The following is a 14,315-nucleotide window of genomic DNA, read 5'->3' on the forward strand; positions in this document are numbered from 1 at the left end:
CTCGGCAACCGTGCCTCGTCCCCAGTTCTCTCTCTCTCTCTCTCTCTCTCTCTCTGGCGTGACTCCCAATAAAAACTCTGCTCAAGTAAACTCGCCACAAACAAATACAAGGAACATGAACAACAACAAAAAGGTAAAAAAATACACAAAAGACAACAAGAAGAAAATAAGATAGAAAACTCGAAAATACACTCACGTCTTCATACGACTGGGAACCGAATTCGAATACACACCGCGAACATGCGAAACACTTTAATATGTCGAAAATTAAACTTTTCCTCTTCACATTTTAAAACACTATTATTCCAGAACCTCAAGAAGTTAAACTGACTTCGCTTGAGAGACGAACTGTCTTGAACAGCTTCTCTCTGTCGGACACATTGAATCAGCAAAAAGAGCCTCGAGTTGCCTATGACATGATTAATAACCCTTTTTCCTACCAAAAAAGAAGAGACCCCCTATTTCTAACTGGTCACCCGTCCCTTCGGAGCGTACCTACAGCTTATAAAAATATATAAAAAGCCTCTTAAACCCGCTGCCACCACTGTTGATCCCTTCCTTATTCACTAAACTACACAAACTGGAAACTCTTACCTGTTGCCAACGGTGCCCTATCTGCAACGACGTCACTAGGCTATTGAGACTTCATAAATACAAAAATATACTATTTATTTTCCCAAAGCAGTTGGTTATAAAATAGGACAAAATGATTAACAAGTCATAATGGCATAAAAAACTAAATCTGCCCATAAAGAAACCAATAAGATAACATTCTACCCTCCTGACTAAGGTTTCACTCCCAAACCCAAAATGTCACTAAGTCTCGTATTAGTCAGGTTAGAGAATTCTTCTCTAATTAACCATGGAATGGGACCCATCTGTAATAAAGATAATAGGCATAAAAACATATCCCACACATCACTCTTTTCAAAGTATTCACGTAAAGAGAGTATTTCAAACTTCTCTCTCTTTTCCAAAAGGTAACAGTTTCCTAAGTTTTTTATAGAATGTGTCCTACCTTTATGATGGGCGTTCTCTCCCGACACTCGGAATATACCGCTTAACCTCTCAGCGTTCTCCTAAAAGAATGTGCCTTTCAAAAGTGCCTTGGGCTCGTAGGCCTTTAACATCCGTACAAACGAATGTACATGCCTCTTGACCGGGTGAACGGTCTCTTGGTTAAACTGCTTGCACATCAAATTCCTTTCTCATGCAAGATGCACTGCACCACCGCTTGTCTCTAAGCGGGAAGTGATATGTGACTTCACTTAACATTACATTGGCACTTTAAACATATTATTAACCATTGCCCCTCTTTTCCTCTGACAGAGATATATATATAGATATATATTATATTATATATATATAGATATATATATATATATAGATATATATATAGTATGGGGATACAATCCACAATGAAGTAAATTCCTCTTGTAGTTTAAAATATATATACTTGTATAGGATTAAAGCTTTCGACCATCAAGAGAGAGAGAGAGAGAGAGAGAGAGAGAGAGAGAGTAAGAGAGAGAGAGAGAGAGAGAGAGAGAGAGAGAGAGAGAGAGAGAGAGAGAGAGAGAGAAGCAATGTGTAGAGAAGCCATATTGCAGAGGTCTTGAGGAGGTGTTGCTTTAGGTAATTCTACTAAATTAAGGGAAGCGTGTTCTAACTGAGGTATAATAAATCCCTACCACTATGTTAAATAACCTTGTAAGTTGTAAGTAATGCTTGTCGGCCAAGTCATTACAAGTGGCGGTGAAGAGGAGCAGACCTGGGGGTTAATTTTACCTAACCTAAAATAGATTGGGGAATTGGAGAGGTTTGCTATAAAATTGGCTTTGGATTTAGGCCTAATTTAATGTGCTGAGTTTATTCTATGCCTAGCCTATCTATAAGTGTGCCTAAGTTAGCCTAGCTATAGGTAAACCAAGCCTAAATTTGTATTAAGTTATCTGTGAATGTTACCCTAACTGAATATACACTGACCTAACCTAACCTAACTCAAGGGTAATAACAGCTACCTATTTGGGTACGTTGAAGCAATAACCTGCTGTTATGTAACCCAACCTAATTAAGACCTTTTCTAATTTACCTAATTGTGTTACCCATGGCTCTCATTAATGTTGGTCCTTATGAGGAATCTCAGGAATTTTGTACTACCTATGTGAATAGTATGTACCTCTATTTCTAGGCAAACAACGCAGGTGACAATAGGAGGGTGCCAGTGTTTCTATTGATAAAAGATCCTAAGTTGTAATTTTGAGCAACTAGTTACAGCACTAGAGAATCATTATAAACAACAAATGATATTTATCTATGAGAGGATCAAATTCTATAAAAAGGAGTCGAGGCTCATGAATGTGTTTCAGGGCTTTGTGGCTGCTTTAAAATCCTTGGCAGCTACTTGCAATTTTGATGATAAGCTCAAGATGATGGGAGACAAGCTAGTTTTGGGTCTCAAAGAAGAGAGTATTTTTACGTTTGAAGCCCGGCCTGAAGGGCCCAAATACGTAAAGGAAAATATATGAGGGAAAATGCAGAATAAATTACTTGAAACCTACCTTAAAAGGATTTATTGTGTTAATTTACTCTAGAGGAGGTCGCCAGAAAACTCAGCTGATTACCTTACACACATTTATTTACAAAAGGCCATTTAATGGCCTGGAGAAGGAGTAAATGCAGCTTGTCCGCACGGGGAACAATATTATATCTCACACGGGGATAGTTGGCTAAAATGAGATTCACGTAAAAGCTGGTTTTCAAAATTGTTCATATTATCTTGTGGTAATTCAGCACTTGCGGGCGCGAAGACTTGGACACGTAACTCAGCAAATCTGGAAGAAATCCCAGGTTAGACACAAAATAATTAAAGAGTTCTTGCACAAGTTGCAGTTACTCACTTTGTTTAAGACACTGGGGAGGAACTCTTAGTGTTAAATGAAATATTCAATGACTTCATTTGTCTGGGACGATCACAAAAGGGAGGCATGCGGCCACGAGGGAGTGAAAAGGAACAAAGGAATGTTCATTTGAGAATTAGGAGTTTGAATTTTGAAAATGGGGAGTAGTTACGTCTAGGAGGTAAAGAACTGGCAATATGACTGATTCACAAGACTTACCTGGATGCCATAGTAAGTGGACCTTTGTAGAAGGCGGCGTCGGCTTTCTCTCAGGTCTGGGCGCACCAGTAACGCCTTGGTAGGCCTAAATGGAAGGCTGCTGGCTGGGGACATCCGTCAGAGATCACGGCTTGGAGCGGACTGAGAGCGACTGCAGGTGTCCTTCATGGGGGATGGATTCAGCTTACCCCCCCCAAGAGCAGGGCATCCTGGAAACAGAACATACGGCCAGCAAAGGGTTCACAGAAAAAAGGAGCTTAAGACGTAGGCCTAATAAGTACCTAGCTAGCTACACACTTCCCTTTTGGATATGTCCCTAAGGCTAACAAGAGTCTCTATTCCCCCTCTCTAACAGGAAGTTTCTATCTCTGGCTGGCGTTTTCCCCTTTGAAGTCAGCTGATTTGGGGAAAATGGCTGCTTTTCTAGCAATCAAAATATTTAACTAAATGCTGGGTAGACGAGGAGATCAATAAATGTAACAGCTCCCCCTGTTAAGAAGGCATTCACTCCCTTTCGGGCGTGAAGGCCTTGGCTAAATAAGTTGATTGTCTCGACTACACAGTTCTCCTACTCTAACTGAGGTTTTTAGAGCAGCGATACGGCTAACTACAGTGGCCTACCTAACTTATAGGTGGAGATGCTAAGTTTACAAACTCTGAATTAATGTAGTCTAGCCTAAGTGAGAACTACGGGTCGCCTGTGACGACAGTCTACTCTACCCCTATGTAAGGTTACTTGAAAATTCTACTTGCTACTATCCTAATGCCCAGATACTAAATTATTAGCCTAACCTACTCATTGCTGTTAATTAGAGACGCAATCATTCCAGAGTGCGATATGCACAGCAGTGGTTTATCAAACTGAATTGTTAAAATACATGAGATGAGGTAATGATGCGTGATGATGATGAGTGATTAGTAGTGTACTAGGATGGAAATATAATGAGGTAATTATGACATTTAAGTGAGGGTTAGTGATACAAGTTCTAGGGGGTTAAATGGTTAATCTACTGGCAGAGATCAGGCTGGCTACCTTCTCTGGGTAGGTGCCAGGATCACTCTGCAAATCAATGTGACACTGTACCCTCGGGCACAGGTGTCAAGGAGAGCATGTGGCTCTTTGGTTAGTTTGTTAATTTGCTACGTCCCTTCTTCTTCCTCTTCTTTTTGTTATTCCTCCAGGGCCTGGCTACACCAGTCCTAGGAGTAGACGGAGGCACCGACTCTGGGGTAAGGCCAGAAACGCCATCAGGAGCAGAGGCAGTGGTAGCCTGAGGGATTTCAGGAAAACATCCTACTTCGGTATCTGCAGCAACCGTCGTAGAGGTGGAACCTACTTCAGGGGAGGCCCTCACTTCGGCTGCTACGACAGCCGTCGTAAGGGTAAGACTCCAGGCTGACTCCTGGTCGGGCAGTTCCTGGTCGTCCAGAGGAGGTGTAAAGGTGAGGTCTGCCGAAGGTTCATCCTCGGGCCACAGAGGTGAGGGTGATGAAGACTCATGGTCTTGGGATTGGCCATGGGCTGCGGTAAGCTCCATGCCTATTGGAGGATCTCCTGTAGGAGGATCCTTGATAAGGTTAGGCGCCAGCGCTAGCTCGGGGCCAGGTGCAAAGGTCAAGGTTTGTGGTGTCTCTACATCCAGGCTGGAGGGAGCTTGGCACTGCTCAGTGCTGCCAAGTGACACTGGCAGAGTGTTGAGGTCGACTGGACCTGTGACGGGTACCGGAGGTGCAATACCTCTCAGCGGGCCCTTGGTAATGGGGGACAGAGGCTCCTGTCTCTCGTAGAAGGCTAAGCCTTGGGGAACATGGACAGTGTCCGCTGCTGGTAGCTTGCTAGGGCACCTAAGCCAATTAGTGGAGTGCCCTATTACGTTACAGGTTTTGCAACGGAACTGTGGTAGCAGGGAAGACTGTTGGTGGCCGTACTTCCGGGAGGAAGTAGGTCTTGGATGGCTTTTTGCTTTGGAGTGATTTGTCGTGGGGTTAGGACCCCTAGGCTTTTTGAAATGTGAGGGAGACTTCATGTCTTGCCCTAGGAGGAGGTCGTAACCTCCTGGAATGTAGCTTGCAACTGCAAGAGTACATAATTTGGAGGAGTGAGGTCTGGTGACCCTCAATTGGACGGTCGGAAGGATCAGTTTAATATGGTTGATACCTTCAATGATGATTAATTGACGTCTATCGATGTTAGTCCCCTCGGGGGATTCGATCTTCCCATATCAGGGAGATTTGGAGCGCCAGAGTTGTCGTAGGCTCTGACATGGCTTGGCGGATAATGACTTTGGAGGGGTGCTAGTGAGGAAGAATTGGTGACAGCTATTGCGATGGCGGGAATATTGTGATTAGCGCACCCTCCGTAATTTGCAGACATGTGACCCTTGCAGCCACAGTCTCGGCAGAACTTGTTCCAGAACTTCTTCCGTGGCACTGGGTGATAAGGCCGAGATGGCACCACAGGTTGCGAATTTTGATAGTCACCAAGGCACAGGTGAAGCGTCCTCTCTAGCAGTGATTTGATGTGGGAAGGTTAAGGAATCCTCCGTTGAATCGCCCTCGGGAACAAGTCCGGGGTTAACTGGTGGGCTCACCTCTTCCAAAGTGGAGGAGGTAGGCGGTGAAATGGCAAGAGGCTGAGATGATGCGGAAGAAACTTCGGGCTCTGACACTGGGTCAGGGCCAGGCTTGGGAATAGGATGGATGTCAGGGACATCAGTGGCACTAACCTCTGAATCTAAAACTGATGATTGATTATTTGGCATGCTGCAGGGATCCGGTGCATCTGGTAGTGGGAGCTGTGTCCAGGGGAGATACGGCTTCAGGAGATCTCGGCCCAATATCACCTGATAAACGTCATGAAATTTATCAACTATGCCCAGGAGGCACAATGTGGTTTCCCTGGTCTCCTGGTCCCATAAGGGCATTTGCACCTTCAGAAGGACTGAAGGAACAGAATACAGGTTGCCATCTATCCATTTGAACTCAATGGCTTCGTCCTTCTGGATTTTGGCACCCCTAGGCAAGGCCTTTCTTGAAATGAGGGAGACCTGGGCTTCGGCATCGGCCATGACGTGTACCCACCGATAGGCTGTAGGAGACTGTTCATCAGGGAGGGCTACATGGTAGCCTTGGAGAAGTTCACCCTGGAAGCTCTCGTCCCAAGGTAGGGATCGACTTGGGCACTGGTCGGAATCCACAGCATGCCCACGCGCACAGCAAGTGGTGCAGAACCTCCGCAACCACCTCTTACTGGGAGTCCAGCTCATGGTCCGGGGCTTGGAAGCAGGAAGACATTTCCCTTAGGCTGCAGTAGAGGCTCGGATAAATTTGAAAATGATGGCCAGGAATAGTACTGGATGGAATGGGAGTGCCTACTTGGTAACGTAGCACTCACCTGGAAATGGGTTCTGCGAATGAGGTAATGAAAGAATGTCTGAAAAGACTGGGTGCTCTGTGGCACTTGGGAAGTGTCCCGTAAGTTGGTGGAACTTCTGGAATGGCACCTTCTAATGAGGTGAGAAAATCAACTGGAGTGTGCGGTGTGCGTCACACTTAAGGGCGTTCCTAACTTGAGAGACGCTGGAATGGGCAACCTGTAGGTCCAATACAGGTGCACGGCACTTATGGAGGCGTTCCTTGTTTGGGTGATCCGTGATAGCGGATACACCAATGAAATGGGCGTTCCGTATAACGGACACGCAGGTAAATAGCTACCTGTACTTCTGTACAGGTGCAGTGGCACTTTGAGGAGGCGTTCCTTTTGACAGCACTTAGGGCTGGTATTGCGGCACTTCGGGAGGCGTTCCCTTGTGGAGTGTTCTGAAAGATCACTGATCCTTGTACATGGAAACACTAATGAATTGGGCATTCCGTAAGGACGGACACGCAGGTAAAGAGCTACCTGTGCGGCCTGTACAGGTGCAATGGCACTGGTAGCATGCTGGTGTGTCCTGTCGGACGACACTAAATGCAGTATACTCAAATATACTGAAGGGAAATGGCACTCTGTTCGTGGCAGAGTGTAATGGTGGAGGAGAGAATTAGTGGCACTGTAAATTGATAAGGCCTGACATGCACTGGTGGTGGCCAGTCCTAGACTGGTAACGACTTCCTTGATGGAAGTAATGAGGTTGCGGTGCACACTGTGCAATCTGCGCTTGTGGTATACACAAGTCTTTTTGTGATAAAAAATGGAAAAGACCATTCGAGCAACGACAGGTAATGGTAAATTTTGGAAATGCTCAATTCTTGGCTAAAGTACTCGGCACATGAAATAAATGGACACAGGCGTGTATCACGCTCAGTGTAAATGAAAGACACGAGACTAAAATAATGTTAATGTTGCATGCGTATAAGTAATAGACATAGTACTCTTGGCTTTTGGAATAATAGGCTCTCTCTCTCTCTCTCTCTCTCTCTCTCTCTCTCTCTCTCTCTCTCTCTCTCTCTCTCTCTCTCTCTCTCTGAGAGGGTGAAACGATATATGACGAACTCCCTTGTATTTATTTGAACTAATACTTTTAGTTTTAATATGACGCAACTGGCGTTAAATGATTCCCTTACGTTAAAGTTTAATAGAAGAATTGCTTTTGAATAAGTTATATGTAAATAGAACGCTCTAGCTGTGAACGATTGTTACGTTACTTTGAAACGATTTGCGTTTAATATGAATTTTACAATGACGCATTTTACGTTATAAATGCTTGTAATTTACTCTACTTTGAAGATTTACGTTAACTTTACGTAAGGTTACTAGGTCTTTGTGACAAGTGAAATGACGGTAAGGATTTTTAGATGAAAATGTTAGCAAAACATTTGTAATTGGAAAAGATTACGTTAAGTCCGAAGTGAAATGAAACTTTCGCTCAGCAAGCGGGTGAGCGATGCAAGGTGAAACGTGTGGTGAGGCTAGCAGAGCGGGCTGCTACCCGCGATGGCGAATCAGCTGATTTTCTGTAAACGCGGAGGCGATTTAAAATTCTAGTTTATTATTCAAGGCGAATTAACGTTAATTTCTCTGGCAGAATGATAGATACTAGTATCAAGATTGATATTATTTACGTTAAAACTTCAAGACTTACGTTACTTTGCTTAAATAATTGAGATGACGCTTGAGGTGATGAATGCTTTGCTTTGTGAGACCGAGGTTGGCTAGCAGGCCTGAGAGAGCGCATGCGCCAAGCGAGAGCTGGCAGGCTAAGCGGTTACCAACACTTGAAATGAAAACTAAGTTAAAACGAATTCCCCTAACATATCACAGACAAAAGAATTATACACTTCTTTTGCCGTAACTATTAGTAGAACATTCTTAACTAGCTTGGCTTTCTGACACAGCAATAAACCCTGGCAAAGCACCTCCTAGGTTGAACTAGTACTTTCTGGCATCTATCATACACACGTGCTCGTTCGAGCTCATACAAGACAATAGAGAATTCGCGGGGCAAATTGTTTGCTTGCCGCTAAAATTAAGCTCTGGCGATTTCGCCATTACAATAATAATATTTCTACTTAACACTCTTTTAAACCACTTTTAAAATAATTCCTTAACGTACCTTAAGCTAACATTGTTTATAAATAATCATATTATAAGAATGATTTGCCTTACCGTGAGTCGTGCGTGTGTCTCCCACTGCAAGTGTGCTTTGATTTACGCTTTGTAAAAAACATTTACAGTTTTACGTTTTACAAGGGATAACACAATTTACAAGCTTTTTAAGAAAACTAGGTTCGAATCCTCGGCAAGGTTCGTCATTTTTACGTTTGAAGCCCGACCTGAAGGGCCCAAATACATAAAGAAAAATATTTGAGGGAAAATGCAGAATAAATTGCTTGGATTTACGTATTGTGTTAATTTTCTCTAGAGGAGGTCGCCAGAAAACTCAGCCAATTACTTTACACACATTTATTTACAAGAGGCCATTTAATGGCCTGGAGAAGGAGTAAATGCAGCTTGTCCGCAAGGGAAAACAATATTATATCTCACAAGGGGATAGTTGGCTAAAATGAGATTCATGTAAAAGTTGGTTTTCAAAATTGTTCATATTATCTTGCGGTAATGCAGCACTTGCGGGCGCGAAGACTTGGACACATGACTCAGCCAATCTGGAAGAAATCCCAGATTAGACACAAAATAATTAAAGAGTTCTTGCACAAGTTGCAGTTACTCACTTTGTCTAACACACTGGGGAGGAACTCTTGGTGTTAAATGAAAGATTCAATGACTTCATTTGTCTGGGACGATCACAAAAGGGAGGCATGCGGCCACGAGGGAGTGAAAAGGAACAAAGGAATGTTCATTTGAGAATTAGGAGTTTGAATTTTGAAAATGGGGAGTAGTTACGACTAGGAGGTAAAGAACTGGCAATATGACTGATTCACAAGACGTACCTGGATGCCATAGTAAGTGGACCTTTGTAGAATGCAGCGTCGGCTTTCTCTCAGGTCTGAGTGCGCCAGTAACACCTTGGTAGGCCTAAATGGAAGGCTGCTGGCTGGGGACATCCGTCAGAGATCACGGCTTGGAGCGGACTGAGAGCGACTGCAGGTGTCCTTCATGGGGGATGGATTCAGCTTACCCCCCCCCAGAGGAGGGGATCCTGGAAACAACATACAGCCAGCAAAGGGTTCACAGGAAAAAGGAGCTTAAGATGTAGGTCTAATAAGTACCTAGCTAGCTACACACTTCCCTTTTGGATATGTCCCTAAGGCTGACAAGAGTCTCTATTCCCCCTCTCTAACAGGAAATTCCTATCTCTGGCTGGCGTTTTCCCCTTTGAAATCAGCTGATTTGGGGAAAATGGCTGCTTTTCTAACAATCAAAATATTTAACTAAATGCTGGGTAGACGAGGAGATCAATAAATGTAACAGTATGCAGTAAGTTCTTTGGACAGAGAAGAACGTAACTTTCACTCGTTCAGTAGTGATTGCTGTTGTGAGGGAAGCAGCTGACGAAGATGTCCAAGAGTTCAGTTAGAAGGCAAATTCTCATAGTAGAGATATAAATGACATTAAATCTACTAGTCCTAAATCTAGTTTCATGTCTACAGAAGGAAAAAGCCAGAGAAGCTCTTTCAAGTAAATCTGAAGCCCTGCAGTGACTGTGGGAAAAGTCATTGGAAGAGTGACTGCCCAGTTATTAATTCTGAGTGTTATTTGTGTCAACGCAAAAGGCTCACCTGGCTAAAGTATGTTTTTCTAAGAAGTCTAGAGCTAATAAAACTTCAGCTGTGTCCAAGAATGTAACTCTAGTGGTAAGGAGTTGAGAAAGTACATTTTAACAGTTCATTCCTGTAATATGGAAGAGCTGGAAGAACCGTATTATGTTAGGCTAATGCTAAATGATTGGGCAGATGTAGAATTTCAGCAGGACACTGGTGCTGCACGTACCCTAATGAATGAACGTGAGTTCCTAGAGAGTTTTCCGAAATAACAAATCCAAAATTATAGCATATTCTATAGAGCTAATCCAATATGGAGAATCTAGTATCCAAGTAAGGGGCCATGTTCGGGTGAAGATTGATTTCCGAGGTTGGGTCTTGAAGGAACAAGCCATTGTCATTGTTAAGGATAAGGGTCCTAACTTATTGGGCCTTGATTGATTGGATGCATGCTCTGAATTTTCACTCAGTTTAGATGACTGTACTACATATTCATGCTGTTGCTGATAAGCCTAAGTCAGTACTAGTAGCTAAGTATCCAGAAGTGTTTAAGGATGAACTAGGAACTTTCAAAGGTCTAGAATCTAGTTTCTTTTGATTTGGAAGAGTCGGTATCCCCTTGATACTGTAAGGCTTGTAACATTCCCTCTGCTATGCATACTAAGGTTGATGCTACTTTAGGTAAGCTGTTGGAGCAGAATATTATTCAGCATGTTGCACAAACTAATTGGGCAGATCCTATTGTGTCTGTACTATAAGATGACGGCACAATGCGTATATGTGGCAACTATAGGTTAACAGATAACCAAACTATTAAGTCACAAAGTATCGTGTACCTAGGATTGAGGATGTTTTCGCTGCTTTGAGTAGTGTTACGTAAAAGTCTGCCAAAACTTGACATGACAAAAGCATACAATCAAATTTTGCTGTCCTGAGTCGCGTCCTTTGACTATACTATAAATACCTACTGAGGGTTGTTTCCATACAACCGCTTGTGTTTTGGCACAGCTAGTGCTCCAGGAATATTTCATAGAGCTGTAGAGGATCTCTTACGGGGTATTCCAGGTGTGTGTGTTTTTGACGAACATTTTGGTGTCAGACTCAAATTCTGGTGAAGTTATAAGAAGATTACAGGATGTGGGACTGAAATTGTATCCTACTAAGTGTTCTTTTTGGTGTAGATAAGGTGCAATATTTAGTTATACCATTGACTCTACAAGGCTAAAGCCAACACCAGAGTTGTTGGCTATTTTAAGTGTTCCTGAGTCTTTCCCAACTCAGGATGTCTTAGCAGACAGAGAGGCAGCTAGAGGTGGGCAGTACAATGTTAAGACTTCAGGTTTGTAGCTATGAAAAATGCAAATTGTCTTAGAGAATTTGTCATTTCTTCATACGTGAACAAACATTCGGTCTTAACAATAGGATAGACTCATACTTGGAGGGAGGTACAAGACATCCTAAACTGGCTGGGGGCCTGCCCACCAGTCCAGCTCCAGAAGAAATAACTTCCAGAGAGGGACTGAAGCCCGTGAGAAGCTAGATAAATTGAAATCTAACTACCCAGGCACTGAGTAACGTACGATATATGGGATAATCATTGTATAAGGAACCAAAGAGAAACTTTTGACTGTCCAATAGCAAACCAGCACACCAGGGTTTGTTACTGCTCCCAACTCCCCCTTGCCAAGGAGCAGAGCATATGCTACTGAATAGAGGGTTGGATATTTGTATACCAAGCGACCACACTATCAGTATGACTACCTTACTCACCTGTGCCAGACCAGTCCAGTGAATGACATATCTATTCCTAAACCCACCCGAAGGAAGAAGGAAAGGTACAGGAGAAAGAAAGAGACCAGCCAAGTCACTCATTCTCTCATCCACACAATCATCTTAGGTAAGATACAATAGTGTCCTGTTAAGGGCAACTATGAGTTACACAATCTGTTGGGTAGCCATCACAGGACCAAGGGAAAACGTGTCCGTAGATCTGTGGGCAACATCCTAAGATAGAAAGAGGTGAACGTGGACTGGCATAACCAAGTACCAGCGTTCAGCACTATATACAACCAAGTTCTTTTTGAAAGCCAGAGCGACCAAAACCCCTAACGTCATGTGCTCTAGCCTGCACAGACATGGTGGCGGAATCATCAAGAGTCAAGTATGCCTGTCTGTTGGCTTCCTGTACTCAAAAAGAGGTAGTATTCTTCGACACCTCTTTCTTTGTACGTCCTGTGCTAACAAAAAGTCTGCGGTAGCCTGGCCTAAGGTGCCGTGTCCTTTTAAGATAGCAATGCAGGGCCCGGACAGGTCACAACAATTGAATAGTTTAAATTTGAATTTTTATTTTAATATCGTTAGTTTTGATGTTGTCTCTTTATTTACAAAAGTGCCTGTAGACGACTTACTTGAATATTTGGAGGAGGAATTAGAACGTCATGACATTCCTTTAAGTGTAGCAAACCTCATTAGTCTCATAAGGTTATGTATCAAAGATAGTAAATTTGTTTTGTTTTTAATGGGGAATTTTTTTGTACAAAAAGTTTGGCATGGCTATGGGTAATCCCTTAAACTCCTGTCCCTAGCAATATTTACATGGAATTTTTTGAGACAAAACTCTTACCAAGAATTTTGCCCCAAAAAGTTATTTGGTTTAGATATGGTGGATATCTCTGTATATGGCCAGTTCACGAAAATCTCCAGGAATTCCTTAATAATCTCAATAATTTAGTCCCTTCTATAAAATTTACTGTAAGGAAGAAAGAAATTGTAATTTGAATTTTCTTGATGTAACTGTCCATAGAAATGATAGAAATTTCACCTTTCAGTCTTTTCGAAAATCAGCTAACATTGCCTCTTTTGTTCATTACTACTCCAATCACCATCAAAATGTTAAATTCTCTGTTTTTTCTGGAATGTTCTTAAGGGCTTTACGTGTCTGTAGCCCGCAGTTTATTGAAGCTGAAATTAAAACTATTTATGATATTGCATTGAAACTTAAATACCCAAGGACTTTTTGTAGATGTGCATGGAAAAGAGCTAGAAAAGGGATTTTGACGAAGGAAAAATCTATTTCTGGGTGATTGGCTCGTGTCGCCCTATGAAAGTATCCTTAATATCATTCTTTCTAGGTAAAATTAGCCTAAAATTACCAGAGAAAAACAAAATTAAGAAAATGTCAGTAAAACTGACTCCCGCTCACTCTTAAAAAGAAGTGTCGGTATGATAAATAGGGGCGAGTGTGGAACACTACCACGAGACAAACACCAATTAGAACTTCCTATCAGAATCCCCCCAAGAGAGAGCTGATACAACGGGCGATGCAGCCTCTACTACTACTACTAGAGGACGCACGGACAGCAGCGCCCCTAGCGGACATCCTTAATTAAAACAGCTAAATACATCTTGTCCTGCAAGGGGGGGAAAACAAACCATAAAAGGGGGGGTTTCATAGGGCGACACGAGCCAATCACCCAGAAATAGATTTTTCCTTCTTGTCAAAATCCCTTTTCTGGGCTCAGCTCGTGTCGGCCTATGAAAGAGTACCAGAGAAACAGACAAGATGGGAAAAAAAAGGAATAATGAAAAAACAGTGTAAAAGATGGATATAATATAAGTAAATCAATTACAGCATACAAACTAAGCACTTAAATAACTTATACTAAACAGTAAAATAATAGAACGTTAGTAATCTTAAAGTACTTAAATGGTAATTACAGTAAATTACAGTGCTGCATGTAATATAAAGAAAAAAGGGAGATTTTACTTAACAAAATTACAAAAATATACAACTCATGTGTCCTACCCTAGCATAAAAATAAGGGTAGTACACTGAAATCCATCATTAATACAAGTATTGCAAAATATACAACACATTGGTGTCCCTACCCTAGCATAAAAAAATAAGGGTAGGTACACTGAAGTTCATCATAAATACAAAAATGGTGATTATATCAACAACATATTGGTCCTACCCTAGCATAAAAAATAAGGGTAGGTACACTGAAGTACCTATCAGTACAAGTGTGGATGTCCCTA

At 42.3% G+C, this 14,315-nt stretch overlaps 2 protein-coding genes across 4 annotated transcripts in view; one reads left to right on the plus strand and one right to left on the minus strand.

Moving 5' to 3' along the window:
* Positions 1 to 14,315, plus strand: part of LOC135219521 (proclotting enzyme-like) — an 84,864-nt gene that overhangs the window by 60,837 nt on the left and 9,712 nt on the right. The window lies entirely within an intron of this gene.
* LOC135219523 (uncharacterized) lies at positions 4,210 to 12,710 on the minus strand. Its single transcript, XM_064256355.1, has 2 exons — positions 9,507 to 12,710; positions 4,210 to 9,221 (listed from the first exon to the last, which is right to left on the minus strand). Exon 2 carries the CDS (start codon positions 5,144 to 5,146, stop codon positions 4,244 to 4,246), a length of 903 nt encoding a protein of 300 aa, XP_064112425.1. The 5' UTR covers positions 5,147 to 9,221; positions 9,507 to 12,710; the 3' UTR covers positions 4,210 to 4,243.

This window comes from Macrobrachium nipponense, chromosome 1 (assembly GCF_015104395.2).
Source record: "Macrobrachium nipponense isolate FS-2020 chromosome 1, ASM1510439v2, whole genome shotgun sequence".
NCBI classification, from domain to species: Eukaryota; Metazoa; Arthropoda; class Malacostraca; order Decapoda; family Palaemonidae; genus Macrobrachium; species Macrobrachium nipponense.